The sequence below is a fragment of the Lynx rufus genome, unplaced genomic scaffold (genome assembly GCF_022079265.1).
Source record: "Lynx rufus isolate CCGP_SWC_20201006 ecotype Redwood Valley unplaced genomic scaffold, mLynRuf1.p SCAF_12, whole genome shotgun sequence".
NCBI lineage: Eukaryota > Metazoa > Chordata > Mammalia > Carnivora > Felidae > Lynx > Lynx rufus.
In genome coordinates this window covers 68,601,909-68,617,077 of record NW_025814826.1, presented here as the reverse complement: position 1 = coordinate 68,617,077, position 15,169 = coordinate 68,601,909, and the positions used below count along the sequence as shown (strand labels likewise).

At 60.7% G+C, this 15,169-nt stretch overlaps 1 protein-coding gene across 1 annotated transcript; it reads left to right on the top strand.

Moving 5' to 3' along the window:
* Window positions 1–1,181: 1,181 nt before the first annotated feature.
* Window positions 1,182–13,679, top strand: LOC124507898 (cysteine and histidine-rich protein 1). The gene is made up of 4 exons (XM_047074348.1): window positions 1,182–1,574; window positions 10,103–10,341; window positions 11,109–11,320; window positions 12,921–13,679. The coding sequence occupies exons 1-4, from the start codon at window positions 1,197–1,199 to the stop codon at window positions 13,310–13,312; spliced, it is 1,221 nt and encodes a 406-aa protein (XP_046930304.1). The 5' UTR covers window positions 1,182–1,196; the 3' UTR covers window positions 13,313–13,679.
* Window positions 13,680–15,169: the final 1,490 nt, after the last annotated feature.

The following is a 15,169-nucleotide window of genomic DNA, read 5'->3' as shown; positions in this document are numbered from 1 at the left end:
AAGGGATCGAGGGAGGGGTCCTCCAGTGAGTTTTCTAAAGCTCCAGGGCAGCAACTGGTTTCCCTGTGCAAAGAAAGGGGCTGCCCTGGAACTAGCCCTGGGGCATCACCCAGCCTGACCTCCTGCTGTCACCTTTGTCGGGAGGGCCCCTAGATTGAGAAGACCTACTTCTGGGCCCTTGCTCTCTTGGGACATAGTAGCGTTCTGAATATCCTTGGTACAACCTGGCAGGTGGCACTCTGGGACAGTGACCTTCACGGGCTGCCTGTTGGGGTGGGGGCAGGGAAGGGCTGTATTACAGCTGTATTACAGCTGTCCTCAGAACTGCACAATCCCACTCAGCTGACTTGACATGTACTCATCTGCCCGCTCGCCTGTGTAAGGCAGGTCCTGATTTCCCAAGACCCTCACTTTTCTCAATGGACCCCTCCTCAGCTCCTAACCCCAGGGTTAGGAAATGGGTTTGGGCAGAACAGTGGGTTAGATTCGGGGTCCAGGGTCCTTTCTCGAGATATTCTATGCTTGCGTCTATTCTATGCGTGCTTCCTGTGGAAGCACACCTGGTCCCACACAAGAAGGACCTGAGTGGCCGACGGGGTTTTTCACTCCAGCGAGCCAGGCCAGAGATTCTTGCACGCAAGCATGAGTGTTGGAGGACAAAAGCGCAAGCACATCCCAACGTGGCGGTCCAGGGATGCCCACCAACCGGGTGGCCTCGGCTAGTGGGCCGCACCCTAGACGGACCGGAAGCGGCGCGCACGCCCCCAACCCTAGGATTTCCCTGCCCCGAGCGCGCGCCCCTCCGCAGGTCGCCCTGGGCCCCGCCCTCTTCCTGCCTACTTTCTGCAGGGGCGGGCCCTCGGGCGTCTCTGCGCGCCCATTGGGTCTGGCTGACGTGCCATCTAGCCCTGGGCGGCTCTCCCATTGGCCCCGCACGGCTCACGTGACAGGGAGACCGAGGGGGCGGTGGCGGCGGCAGGGGGAACGAGCAGCGAAAACAAAGATGGCGGCCGCGCCGGGGTCGGTGGCCGCGGCGGCTTCGGGGCGACGCGCGGGCCAGACCCACTGAGGCGGCGGCGCAGGGAGCGGGGTTGCGGGGTCGCGGCGGCAGCGAGAGGGCGGCGGGAGCGCGCGGCGCCCCTAACCTCCAGCCGCGGGTGCGCGCCGGCACCCGCCCGCCGGGCCGACCGGCCGCGATGTCCGGCGCGGAGGAGGCCGGCGGGGGCGGGCCGGCCGCGGGGTCTGCCGGCGCCGTGCCAGCTGGGGCCGGGGTCGGGGCTGGGGTCGGGGTCGGGGCCGGGCCAGGGGCGGCCGCGGGGCCGGCGGCGGCAGCGGCTCTAGGCGAGGCGGCGGGGCCCGGGCTCCCGGACGAGGCGGGCCTGGCAGGCGCCCGGCAGCTGCAGGAGGCGGCCGGCGACCCCGACGCGCCGCCCAAGAAGCGGCTGCGGGCGGCCGAGGCAGCCGAGGCGGCGGCGGCGGCGGCAGCGGCGGGCAGCGGGAAGCTGGAGGAGCGTCTCTACTCGGTGCTGTGCTGCACCGTCTGCCTGGACCTGCCTAAGGCCTCCGTGTACCAGGTAGGGCCGCCGGCCCGACCCCGACCCAGCCCGGCTGCAGCCCCGCCGCGGCCGCCCCCCTCCCTGGGCACCGCGTATCCTCGGAAGGCAGGTCTGAGCTCCGGGGCCCAGCAGTCGGGATACCGGCGGCTCTTCGGAAGCTTTACATTCTCCTTCTGTTAGCACTTTATTTCCTACTGCTAACCAGCTTCTTGTACTGACTTCTCTTGTTCCCAGATCCGAATCTTTCGCTTCTTCACTTTTCGGGTTTCCCCACTGCCCCCACCTCAGCACTCCCCAGCTCACCCTCTCAAGCTGCCCCCAGGGAAAGCTGGTGACAGATACCCACATTCCGCGCCCCTTCGCTCTCCTCCCCCCGCCCCCCCCGCCCCCCCCCCCCCCCCCAGCCTGCTTCCCTCATTCTTGAGCTCCCTGGGCTTGGGGAGACCCTGGTCTTTCCTCTTCACTCAACAGCTCTTTCTCTATTCTTTTAGTAGCCACACCCCCGAAACCTGCCTTCAAGCTCTTGTCATGTACCTTCCACCTCTTTATTGAAAGAACTCTCTTTGCCTTTCATTTTGGAAGAGAATTGAAAGGAGTGGATCACCTCTTTTCCCTTCCCCTCATTTCTTCCTCTGGGTGAACTACCTGCATCAAACCCCACAGTCTGGGTCCCTCCTCTCTTCCCAGGCTGACCTTATGCTTTCTGTATATGCTATGCCTTAAGTTAGATTCCCACCCCTTCCTACTTTACCCACACCAGGCCTGGCTTCTCAGGCTACCAGCACTCCAGGAGGTGTGTCCACCCTCCTTTTACCATCTGAGAATCCAGAATGTTGGCTTGACTCCGTCCTTAACCAGCCACAGCCATCAGAGAGGGGACTTGGCCCAGGTGGATCTTACATGGGCGTCACAGAGCAGCAGGGGCCACACCTTGGCCCTAGAATTAGTTTACAGTGTGCTCTCTTCTTTGTCCACCTGTCTCTCTCCCCACCCCCAGCCCTCTGATAGGCTTCCTCCCAGAATCCTTTTGAGGAATGGAACAGGTTCTCGGTCACCTTTCTTTGCACTTATAGGACTGGTGATGGCTGATGGGGCTTTGTTCTGTTACTCAAACAGGGGGCCATGGGCGAGAGGGCCGTTTTTGTAGTAAGCAGTACCGGGCTAACCTGGGTTGCCATTTCCCCCGCCTCTAGATCTCCAAATCCTTTCCTGCTTTGGCATGACGTAGCTTAGGAGGACCCTGGTGTACCCAGGTGACAGAGGAAAGAGAAGGCATTGGCAGGGAAGTGGGTTGAGTTCTTTGGGATGAGGGCACTGGCTCTCTGCCTAACCTCCTGGCCAGAGGCCTGCCTTAGCTCAGGAATACCACAGGCCTTCTGACCCAATTGGAGGAGCACTTCCCATGGACCCGCAGCCTTGGAGGGACCCTTCAGGAATTGTCCCCTCTCCAGCCCATTTTCTCCTTGCCGGTGACCTTTTGATCCTCTCAGGTGGAAGAAGTCTTCCTTCCTTGGGTCTTAAATGAGAGCCCAAAAAAGCCAAGCCAATGATGGGTTGTGGAGGAGGGTCCCAGGGGAATTTGGGGTTCTCCCCCCGTCCTGTGAGTGGGCTAGACCTGGCCCTGGCACGATGACAGGCCACATGGTGCTGCTTCCTGGTCCACTCAGCACAGAGAGCCAAAGCTGTGCCTCTGGCCAGAGCTACCGGTGATGGGGCCTCTGAGCCTGGCTGGTTCAAACCGGCCTGCAGTGTGCTGGGAGCTGAGCTCCGTCCTGGGCAGACTGGAGGCAGGCAGCTAAACAGCCGTGATGGAGAGAGTAGAGGAGCTGAGATAGCCCTGACCTGTGGCCTTCCCATGACCTAGTGGGCTCTGCTCAGCAGCTTCCCTGGAAACAGGCCTGCTGAGCAAGGAGAGACCATGACGCTGAACTGTAGGCTTTAGCACCGGCCCCTGCCCTACCTCCATTCTTCCAAAGTGACAGCTGGGCCTTGATAGGGAGTTGTTTCTCTCTCATCTCTGGATGCCTAGAGAAAGCTCTAGAACATGTGATCAGTGGTAGAGCCCTTGGCTCTAGAAGGGTTGACTAGAGTCCTGCCACGGATCGGAACGTGCTTTGGTTGCTGGAAGCCATGCCGTGGGTGGGGGCATGCCTGGCATGGATGTATAGCAGTGCCCACGAGGGGCCTGAGGGATGAGCTGGAGGAAGGAGGGAAGGCTTCTTGGTGGCTCCCCACCGCGTGTGACCTGGAGGGGGCATTGAGGGTAGGGGTGGGGACGAGCCTGGATGCATCTGAGCTGGGTTTGCTCCCAGGAGGATCTGGTCATAAATGGCGTAGGCCCTATACATGCTGTCTCCTAACCTTCTTCATGTCCCTGGTTGGGTCCCACTGCTGACCATTATCTCTTGGCCTGGCCTCAGCCCCTCCATTTCTGGGGGTCTTCTTTGGTATGCCGTGTTGACTGTCCTTTTCTGATGGGCTGGTCTCAGGCATGTGATGTGTTCCATTCTCTGTTCCTACCAGCAACGTTTCTCCTGACTCCACCAGGACACACAGCTTGGAGCAGGCACCAGCCACGCTGTGCGTCTGGGGACTGTCTCAGATGGTGCCCAGCTCTGGGGTGAGGAGAATTACCAGTGGCCATGGTGAGCCCAGTGCACCGTGCCTGGCTGGGTCTGCAGGGGACAATTCCATGGGCCTCTGGAGTTGGCTGAGTGCGTGGCAACTTGAGAGTGCTGTGGCCACCAGCCCCCACATCCATGCCACCAGGGGAGCCTTGGTGGTGGCAAGAGCTCACCTGGAGCAGACTTCTCCGGCTGTTGTGGAGCCTGAGCCCCTGGCTTCACACAGCTGGCCCTCCCACACATCTAGCACATCAAACCACACACCTGCTTTCGTATAAGAGCAAGGCAGTCATGCAAATGGTTTTCACCATGGCCTACTTTAAGGTAGGTCAGGTCAGATCAAGGACAGAGTAGGTTCAGCAGATGCTGGCTTTGATGTTCTTTGTGTGGGCGTTGGGTGTGTCCTTGGTGACTGGCCCGACATCTCCAGAGTCGGCAGCACCCAGGTGGGGGCAGGAGGACTGGAGTTGCAACAGGGACACTCACGCAGGAGTGAGCAACAGGCACCTGCTGTAGATACAGAACTGTGGTGCCAGGGCGATGTGACCTGGCCCCCTCGGCATATGGGAGCGCCTCCTCTGGGGGAAACAAAGGCAGCCTTTCTGGTGACTGGAGCATTGAAGATGCAACCTTATCCTGATCTCCTTCCCAGGCTGTCCCCCAACCCTACACACAAGGCCCAGTGTGTCCTCTGTGTGACACACCTGGTATGACCCTGCAGACATCGCCTAGGCCCTCAGCTGTGGTCCAGCATCTGGAGGGAAGGGCCACAAGCTCTCCCAACCCCTCGCTGGGCTCTCTGCCAGAAAAAGTTCCCCGTGACCTCCATCAGGGTGAAGGAGTAGGCAGGGGGGTCTTTCACAGGCTGTGGCCCCAACTGGCTTTCTGGCCCACCACTCCTGGCCTCAGACCTTGGCCTGCCAGCAACACACCTCACCCCTCCAGCCTTTTGCTCCTGTGCCCCTTCCGCCTGCGTGCCCCGTCCCCACTCCTACTTCTCTTCTGGGGCCCTACAGAGGCAGTGACCCTGTTCTGTAGCCATTGTCTCTCCCTGCTACAGGATGCTTGTCCTCGCTTCACGGGGCACTTGCCAGTTTCTGCCCTGTGGGAGCACAGGGGATGTCTTGCTGTGCCTCTCGCCCCCAGGCCTCCGGTCTCCACCAGGACCTGCCTCATGCCCTGGCGCAAGGGGACTGGATACTTGATTGGCAGTCACGTTGGTAAAAAAAAAAAAAAAAAAAACCTAGGAAACGGGTGGGTCCACCTCTGTCCAGGCTCCAGCCAGTGTGCTCACAGGCCTTGGGGGGCATCCCGTCACTGTCAGCATGCCTGATGCTGCAGGCTCTATTCTAAATGATGTTTAAGGAATCCCCTGCGGGGCTGCCTGCCCACCTGGCCTGGGATTCTCTTCTCTAGCTCCTGGCTCTCGCCTTGAGGTGAGAAAGGTAGCAGAAAAGAGCTACAGAAGTGTATCTGCCTAGGTATCTGAAACAAGAGCATAGAGAGGGCAAAGTTTCTGGACTCTGGCCACATGAGAAGTTTTATTTTTTCGTGGTGGTGGTTTGTCACTTGAGTTGCCTTTTGATCCAGGGCGTATCCACATTCTGAGCAAGAGCCTCAGTCCTGACTCCGGGGTTAGCATGATGACAGGAGCCCAAGGTCCGGGGCTTAAAACCAGAAATGTGGTGGAGAGCTAGAGTCCTGGCTTTACCTAAAACACCTTTGTTCCTTGGACACAGTGAGGTCCCTCTTAGGCCACCTGAGTTAAGAGATTGAGGAGACCTCAGGCCAAACGTGGGGGGTGTGGAGTGCCCTGCAGCCCTGATGGGCATGGTGAAGGGGGGCCTGCAGCTGGGCTAAGGAGCAGTTTTGCGGTTAGTGCCCTCAGCTATGCTTTTGATGGTGAGCTGCTCTCACGGGCCTAGGATTTGAGGGGACGATGTATGCCAGGCTTGAAAGAGGGCCTGAAAGGCCGACTGACCAAGGCTTGGTTTCCAGAAGGCAGGGTGGGGTGGCTGGGTGTTTTCTAAGACCCTCTCATAGCCCAAGGCCTGGGGTCAGGGCTCCCCACTCATGAGTCTGGAAGGTACGTTCAGCTCCTTAGCCCAGGGGGAAGCTGACCTGGGTGCCTGTAAGCTGCCTGTGCCCAGGTAGAGAGAGGGAGGGACCGCTGGGTGACGTCCTGCAGGGACGGGTACAAATGCCCATTCCTGGGCCATTTGCGGAGCGCTTTGGAGGGGATTGCTGTGGCTTGGATGGGGCTAGGGACTTCAGGGGTGAGGGAGGGGCTTTTGCTGAAATTGCACACCTGTGCCAGGAGTCCCTTCTGAGGCTCTGCAGGTGGGGGCCTTGTGACTGGCCGGCCAGGCTCTGCTCTGTGATGGCCATGGTGAGTGTTTATTCTGTGCCTGTCATGTGTTGGGGGCCAAGCCATGCTGTGGTACGTGTTGTCTCACCCCACATGATGAAGTGAGTCGGTCTTTGTCATTCTTTGTGCCTAAGTAGAGTGAGGCCCAGAGAGCGAAGCAACAAGCCAGGGTTATGCTGCTGGTGACCTATAGGCTAGAGTCTAAGCCACCATCTGTCCTGGGAGGCTCTGTAATGTTCTGAGTTGGGAGGCCCTTCTTCCTGCCCCTCCTCCCATCAGGATCTTACCGGCAGCCCGGGTGGGCGCCGCAGGAGCTGCTTCTTGGGGTACCCAGGCTCTTGGGAGCTTGGCTCTAGCATGTGGAGTGGGACATTCTGGCCTGTTCTGGCTGGGGCTGTCCATCAAAGGCTTGGCGGGCAGCTGATACTGTGCAAAGCCCTTTGGGACTCAGCTTCTGGCTGGGCAAATCAGGGTAGGTGCAGTCCAGCCTAGCCACTGAGGAGGCTGGGTCTACATTAGCACGTGGCCAGGCCTGCATGTGGAGTCAGGGTCTTGCTCGGGAGGACAGTGAGGGCCTGGATAGCAGGGAGGGCTCTGGAGCCTGGTGACTGCCCTGCTGTGGACAGATCTCCTGGGCTGGGTGTCAGCTGGACCCAGGCCAGCCACCTTGTTTCCACCCAGGAGCATCCCGTGGGTACCTGGTGAGGCGCTGGCTGTGTGTGGGTATCAGCTTGTCTCTTGGCCGGGCTGCAGCATCTTGCTGGCTCACTGTCTTCCAGCTCTCAACTGAGCTGTTGGGATCTACGGGGCAGGGGCCCTACCTCTCCCCCAAGGAGGGCAAGTTTCAGTGCTTCTTTGTGGAATCCTATCACCTAAACCCGTGTTGGGTCTAGAGGCTGCAGGAGGAAAGGGGTGGGAGCTGGCGTGAGAGCTTGGATGTTCCTGCAGCCCCCGAGCTCTAAGGAGGGGCCTATTGGGAGGGGTATGCAGGCCACCTCTCTCTGCCTCAGAATAGCGGGGTTTCAGGGCAGTGCCGGGAGGTGAGCAGTCACACACGTGGTAACCTTGGTGTTCCTCAGGTCTTAGGATGCCATCCAAGCCTCTCACCCTCAGGTCCACACACCCCCAGCTGGGCCACCCTGAAATAGAAGAGATGCCAGGTGGGTGTTGTCGCTGTTCTGCTCAGGCCAGTGGTGACTGCAGAGCTGTGCCCTGCCCGGGCAACCTCTCACCAGGAAGCATCGAGAACTAGAGTGCATATGGAGTGGTGTGGGGCCCCGGGCCCTGCGGGGACGGGGGGGGGGGGGGGCGGGGGGAGGGGGGGGCAGGGTCTCATAGTGTGCATCTGGCCAGGCTTCCTCATTGAGGGTGCCGGGCACTGGTCGTGGCTTCACTGAATGTGGTTCTCTGTGGTTTGGCCTCCCTTCTAGGGGGCGGCCTGAAGTCTCCCCCTCCTGTGAGTTAGTAGTTAGATCGCGTGTTCAGCTTCCCTGTGCCTTCTGCACACCCCAGCAGTCTTCTCTCTGGGGCTCGGGTTTGGCGAACCCAGGCCTCTGTCGGGCTCAGGCCCGCGGTGGGGGCTGTGATTAAAGGTATGCCCCAGGCCCTTGGTCTCTGTGCTTCCTACAGGGTGGCAGGGGCCTATGGCATCTGTGTCCCCCTCCTCTCCAGTCACCGCATCTCTGGCTTCTCCACTGCCCTCTGGGAGTAGACAGGGTAGACTGCCTTTCCAGCCTGCTCCTCCTGTGAGCAGGCCTCAGCCCTTCCCAACTACTTCTCGGATCCCTTGGGTAACTGGCAAGGTGCTGGCTGAATGTGGGTATTGGCTTGTCCCTTGGCTGGGCCAGCAGCACTCTGCACCTAGCCTGTGTGTCCAGTGCTGGCACAGGCCCACCCCCGTCAGACCCTTTTCCTCCAAACCTGAGCCCAGCCAGCGCCTCTTCCACATCTTGCACATTTTAATTTTTGACCTGACTTAGAAATTGAGATTTTAGTGCAGATAATCTGTGGGGCGTTTGTGTGGACGCGGATTCAACGTGTGAGGCCTTTGTCCCCAACCAGCCTACCCCCACCGGTCCTCAGCACGTAAGTCCCACCACTCACTAGACCCCAGGCCTGGCATATGGGTGCCAAGAGCTCACAGCCTACCCTAGCTCCCCAGCTCTGGGTGCACAGCCCCCTGAAGTGGTGGGATGGCAGCGGGTGTTTACTGAGGACCCCGTGTGTGTGGATGTGGCCAGGCCTTTACTGCACTGCACCCCCCTCCCAGAAGGGTCCTGGACCTCAAGGGAAGCTTGTGGCCCAGTGGCTTTCTGGAGGTTTGCCACAGCCTGTGAGCCCAGGCTAGCTGCTGGCGAGACCTCTGATGGCGCTGTCTGCCCTTTTACCCCCAGCTGGCTGTGGGAGAGTCTCCAAGTGGAAATCCAGCCACCCTTGGCAGAACCCCCATGTGTCCCCTCAATGTTCCCTGACCTCTGCTCCTCCCCATCTGCCGCTGCAGGTTTTTACTAGTCAGGATCAGGTCTAGGGAAGGTGTGTCTGCCCTCAGGGGACACTCAGCTCAAGTCTTTGCTCTTGTGTCTCTTGGTTTCTCTGTGGGCCTCTCCTGCCCTTCTTACCAGGAGCCCCTGGAGGGCCAACCCCACAGCCTGTGTATCTCTCTCGACGGCACCAAGTGAGCACTCAGGAGGTATGTGTGGAATCAGTCAGAGACCCAACACAGGACTTGAGCAGGCAGCCCACTGCCCACACGCGCAAGGACTCCCAGCAAGGCGCAGGTTGCTGGCAGACAGTGTCTCGGCCTCAGATCTGCGGGTTCACAAAACGAGGGGGCCCGGCTCCTACCGACCTAGTTCAGCGATATGTCCTGCCTGTAGCTCCCATTCTCCCCTCCAGGCATGCCCTGTGCCCACACATCCTTGTCCCAGGCCAGCTGGGCCTCCTCACCTGCCACAGCTCTGTGCAGTTTTTAGGAAGTCCCTTGCCGGTAGCCAGCCTTACTGTGTGGGTGGCAACTACACTCTCGCCAGTGCTGGCCAAGGAGGGCTGGAGTGGAGGGGCCAGGCCCCCAGCCGCCAGCACAGGGGAGCAGTGTCTACTGCCCCACTTGACAGCTGCTGGCCAAGTGCCACAGCCATGCCCAGACAAGAGCCTGTGTTCCTGTAGGCGTCCCGAAATCAGGGCCTCTGGGGGACTCTCGAGGCAGTCCCTAGCTCCTGGGATGGGAAGAGGCCAGGCTTCAAGCCCCAGTGTGGCCAAACCAATCACCACTAGTGGGCCTGCCTCGGTGGAGATCTGTTACCTCTGTAAGCCACGAGGGGCCACTTTTGAGTCACCCACCTCTCCACAGGAGCTCCATCGGCCGTGTCTTTGCAGTGTTCCAGGAAAAAGGCCTGTCCTACCTGAGCAGTGGCTCTGTTTGCTAAACAACAGCGTGCCTGTGCCTCTCCTCGCCAGCAGTCCCTTCTGCAGCTGGAGCTGGCAGGGCATGCTGGTGCGTGCGTGTGTGCACGTCCTGCAAGTCTGTGAGCTCATCTCCCTTTCCTTCTTCGCAGTGTACTAACGGTCACTTGATGTGCGCTGGCTGTTTTATCCACCTACTAGCAGATGCCCGGCTGAAGGAGGAGCAGGCCACGTGCCCTAACTGTCGTTGTGAGATCAGTAAGAGCCTCTGCTGCCGCAACCTGGCTGTGGAGAAAGCCGTGAGCGAGCTGCCCTCCGAGTGTGGCTTCTGCCTGCGCCAGTTTCCCCGCTCCCTCCTGGAGAGGCACCAGAAAGAGGAGTGCCAGGACAGGTAACCGCCTGGGCCGGCCTGCCCACCAGAGGCTTAGCCACGCGTGTGGGGCCCAGGACGGGTCTGGAGGCCACCCTGGTGCAGGCGAGGCCGCAGCATGTGGGATGCTCTGGCTGTGTTGCCCTGGCCTTGGGTTCTGCACACATGGCCCGGTGACAGCCTAGAAGGAATGGGCTAGGGTGGAGCTACACAGGACCCAGGCCCTCGACGGGCTGGGGGTGGGGGTGGGGCCCCACAGAGGGCAGGGGGCTTGGATCTGGACCCAGTGCCTGTTTGGACAGCACCCTGGCTCTCCAGGGTTCTCTGGCTGCACGGTGGCCTCTTAGAGGCTATCTGTCCTTGGCATCCTGGGGCCCAGGAGAGCATGACAAGTTCTAGGAACTTGGTGTGAAGCTGCACGGGCACCCCCACCCAGCCCCTGCTGGTTGACACTGCCATCTGCCAGTAGGGCCAGGCCACCGAGCCTCGCTTGGCGTGAAGCTGCATAGGGTGCAAGACCATGGTCAGTGGCCACTGTTATTAAGCAGGAGAGAGAGTCCTCACAGCAAAGGGTGTAGGTGGCCTGTGTAGCCACAGCTCTCATGTGCTACTTTTCTCTCACACACACTCTGACCCCTTCCTGAGAGCTGGCACATGGGGAAAATGGCCTTCGGGGGTTAGTCTGTATATGAGCAGGGCTAGGCAGAGGCCCACCTTTGGAGGACCACTGGGCAGAGCCACCTCCCGCAGGGCGCAGGCCGTGACCACGGTGCTCGCCTCCTCCCTAGGGTGACCCAGTGCAAATATAAGCGCATCGGCTGCCCGTGGCATGGCCCCTTCCACGAGCTGACGGTGCATGAGGCTGCGTGCGCCCACCCAACCAAGACGGGCAACGAGCTGATGGAGATCCTAGACGAGATGGACCAGAGCCACCGCAAGGAGATGCAGCTCTACAACAGCATCTTCAGCCTGCTCAGCTTTGAGAAGATCGGTTACACAGGTGAGGCGCCCCACGGCCCACTGCATGCCACACAGGCTGAGGGGGGGTGCGGCCGCTGGGAGCCTGGGGAGCAGTGGGCTCTGAGCAGTGAGCACAGGCCATGCTGGATGGCCAGGCTCTGGACAAGCTTTTGGCGAATGGGAGGACACCTTGGGGGCGAAGATGTGCCAGAGGCCGAGCAGGGGATGGGCCGGGGCAGGACCCCGGGGGCACCTGCATGGCTCTCAGAGGCCCTCTCACCTGTCCTCCCCTCCCCGGCCCTGCCACCCTAATGACGTGGCATCCTACTGCGTGGGGCTGCACAGCCTTGGGACAGTCAGGGTCTAAGCAGAAGGTGGGTGTGTCTTGGAGGGCCCGGGAGCTAGAGGCCTGTCCTGTGGAGCCAAAGGCGAGAAGAGCACTCAGCACATCCGGTCCTGCCTGCAGGCAATTACTGCAGTGGCCTCGGGCTTCCTGAGGCCATCGAGAAGATGCTCAGGGGCGGGGCTCCTGAATGAGCTGAGGGTGCCCGGCTCAAAATGCAGAGCCGGGAGTGGACGCCCAGAGACGGGCAGGCTGGACCGCACTCGGGCCCACTGGATCTCATGGGCTCTCCGGGCCACGGCCACTGCCTTTGGACATGCTGGGGAGCAGGAACCAGGCCAGAGCCTGGTCCAGACACAGAGAACAGCGAGAAGCACCTGCTGCCACTGGGGCCACTCAGGGAGACTACGACCCTCTACTACTCAGCCCACACCAGGCAGCCGGCTCAGAGCGTCAAGGGCGGTCGCAGGCAACCAGTCACACCATGCTGCCTGGACTAGGCCTTGGCTAGGTGTAGGCCTGCACAGGCCCGGGAGGCCGAGGGCCAGCAGCCTCAGCAGCAGCAGGTCATGGCCCCTGGTTAGTTGCAGCCTCAGCTGCCCTGGCGGGCGCCATGGCACAAACAGTCCGGGCCGGGCCTTGTGGGTCTGGGCAGGCCAAGGCATCATGATTGTGGCGGTGGCTGGGCAGGGATCCTCGTCCACACAGGAAGGACTGGCCACCTCCGTGGAGGGACTCGCGGGCCGTGGGCCCCGGGCTGTGCTGAGAGAACTGTGTGACAGCACAGGAGCCCAGCACTGGGCCACACGCCAGCGCTCTGCCTTGCGCCCCGTGCGGGCTCACGTGCCGCCTGCCTGCCTGCCCGCCCGACCGCCCGCCGGCTTCTCTGGCAGCTCTGTATCAGAACCAATAAAGTGCACTTGTTCTCAGAACGCATCCTGTCTGTGTGTCTGCTTACCCACGCCCCTGGGTGGGCCTCCCTCTGCCTGGGCTGGGCCCTGGGGGAGGCGAAGAGGGAGGCCGGCGGGGGTCGGGCCGCTCACTTCTTTCAGCCTCTGGACTCCCTGCAGCTAATGCGTGTTACTTCTGTTTGTAGTTGTTTCCCCCAAAGCTTGTGTGCGCCTCCATTTGCCATAATTGCGTTTGATTTGCCTTGTGACAAGTAGAGCACGCTGTGTCCTCCTGGTAAGTCGCCTTCCTCCCTGGCTGAGCCTGCATCCTCGGCCTTCGGAAGGCACCGCCACCCGGCCCCACCCACACTGACTGCCGGCTCTTCCCGGCCTGTCTGTCTCCACAGAGGTCCAGTTTCGGCCATACCGCACAGATGACTTCATCACGCGCCTGTACTACGAGACGCCAAGGTTCACGGTGCTGAACCAGACGTGGGTCCTGAAGGCACGCGTGAACGACTCGGAGCGGAACCCCAACCTGTCATGCAAGCGCACGCTCTCCTTCCAGCTCCTCCTCAAGAGCAAGGTCACGGCGCCCCTGGAGTGCTCCTTCCTGCTGCTCAAGGGCCCGTACGATGATGTAAAGATCAGCCCCGTCATCTACCACTTTGTCTTCACCAACGAGAGCAACGAGACGGACTACGTGCCACTGCCCATCGTCGACTCTGTGGAGTGCAACAAGCTGCTAGCCGCCAAGAACATCAACCTGCGGCTCTTCCTGTTCCAGATACAGAAGTAGGCGGCGCCGCGCTGCCCGCGCCTGCCCCGCAGCGGCCTCGCAGTGCCGTCTGACCGTTTTAGCAGAGGAGAAGGAACAGATGCAAACATTGGGAAGGTCTGCATGCGTGTGCGAAGGTGTGAGTGCTCTCACCTCGCCCTCCGCCCCGCCTCCCCTGTCCCAGGCACCGGAGGCCGGGCCGCCTGCAGAGGAGACGGTGGCTCAGGGACACAATGGGGCTAAGCCCGTGGCCATGCCCTGGCCCCCATGGCGCAGTGAGGCGCACCGTCTGCTCTGGGCTGCGCCCGGCCCCTGGGCCGGGCTCAGGGAGCACGCTGACTTCAGACGGCATATTTGATTGCAATTAAAAAGGCACCCTTGTTTCCTACTTTCTGTTTTGTTCGAGGGAAAGGTGTGGCTGTAATTGGACATCGGGGGAGCTTTGGTTTGGCCTGGGGGTCAGAGCCCGCAGGTCCTTGTTATTACGCCTCCACGCACGCCCCCCGCCAGAGACTCGGAGACACTGCCCCCTCTGTCACAGGCTTGGGCAGGGGAGCAAGCAGGACCCGGGTCTTGCAGCAGCCCCAGCGCACACATGCGTGCAACCACGCACACACACACACACGCACACACACACACACCAGCTGCTCCAGAGAGATAGGACTTGGCCGCCAGGGCTCAGCAGATGCTTCGGAATGCAGGGTGAAATTCTGTCTCTTTCCAGGAAAACAAAATTAAACTCTTCACAGGCTCTTCTATAAGTTATGTAAATTTAGCAAGAGAGAATCTATTTTCTGTATTCAGCCTTGAAAGCGCAGCCTCCCCAGCCTGTGAGGGAAGCTGTGGGGGCCGCAGGCAGTGAGCTAGCCTGGCTGGGAGGTTTCCAGTGGGCTGGCCATCCCCGAGCTCCTATCAGGAACTGGCTGCCACCTCCCAGAGGTCAGTCCCTGGGCGACGTGGCTTCTCACTGGAGGGAGCTCTTCACGGCCTCAGTGAGCAGTGAGCAGGCCCCGTGTGGGGGCCTCACAGGGAGGGTAGGAGCCCTGTGTGGAGGACCCTGAGACCTTCGGAGCCGCTGGAAAGGGGAAAGCTTGGCTCCCCTCCTTTGCTTAGGAGACACATCTCTTTTGCGATAGGGTTCTGCTGCTTCAATACCAAAGAACCGTTTCCTTCGACCCAGGCCTGGCCTATCCCACGCTTCAGAGCAGTCTCTGCCCTCCTCCACCAGCCTCGCTCCCCATTTCCGGGGCCCTGTAGGCTCAGCACTTGGGGCAGCCCTGACAGTAAGCGTGCAGAGCCGCAGGCCTGGCCTTTCCCTGTGGTCCCTCCCTCTCCTGGCCCGAGAGTTGGGGGCTGAAAAATAGAGGTAAGGAGCCATGCATGGGGTAGAGTGAGAGTCTCATCCCAGTGCCTAGCTCAGGCAGCCCTCTGAGCCAATTTTCACCCCAGGGCAGCTCGCTTAGTTCTACTGAGAAGACTATTTAGCTTCCTGTTTCCAGTCTAGGGCGTGGGGCTTATGGGGCAACCCCCTCCTGCAAGGCCACCTGTGCCTGGCCACTGAGGACACCCAGAGGTGCTACACTTGGTTTCCTACCCTCCACAAAGACCCCGTGCCCTGGCCCCCAACACATCCTTGGGAGCACACCCTGGCATGAGTCCCCCTGTCCTCAAGTGCTGCCCACCACCTCCCCCCCCCCCCCCCCGCCACACACACACCTGGCAGATACAGAGGATGACATTCAGGTAGCTGTGTGCTAGGTCTTGTGTGTAGAGGGGATGGTCCCATGTCCCTGGATCTCTGCATCTCTCAAGGATGGACACCCTCTGTGTAGGGTTTCTGGATTTCTAAGTGACCATGTTGGGGAGAAGTCAGGGTAG

Coding starts and splice junctions, on each gene's coding strand:
- LOC124507898 (XM_047074348.1), top strand. CDS start 1,197: ATGTCCGGCGCGGAGGAGGCCGGCGGGGGCGGGCCGGCCGCGGGGTCT. Junction 1,575..10,102: donor CTAAGGCCTCCGTGTACCAG/GTAGGGCCGCCG, acceptor CCTTCTTCGCAG/TGTACTAACGGTCACTTGAT. Junction 10,342..11,108: donor AAAGAGGAGTGCCAGGACAG/GTAACCGCCTGG, acceptor CCTCCTCCCTAG/GGTGACCCAGTGCAAATATA.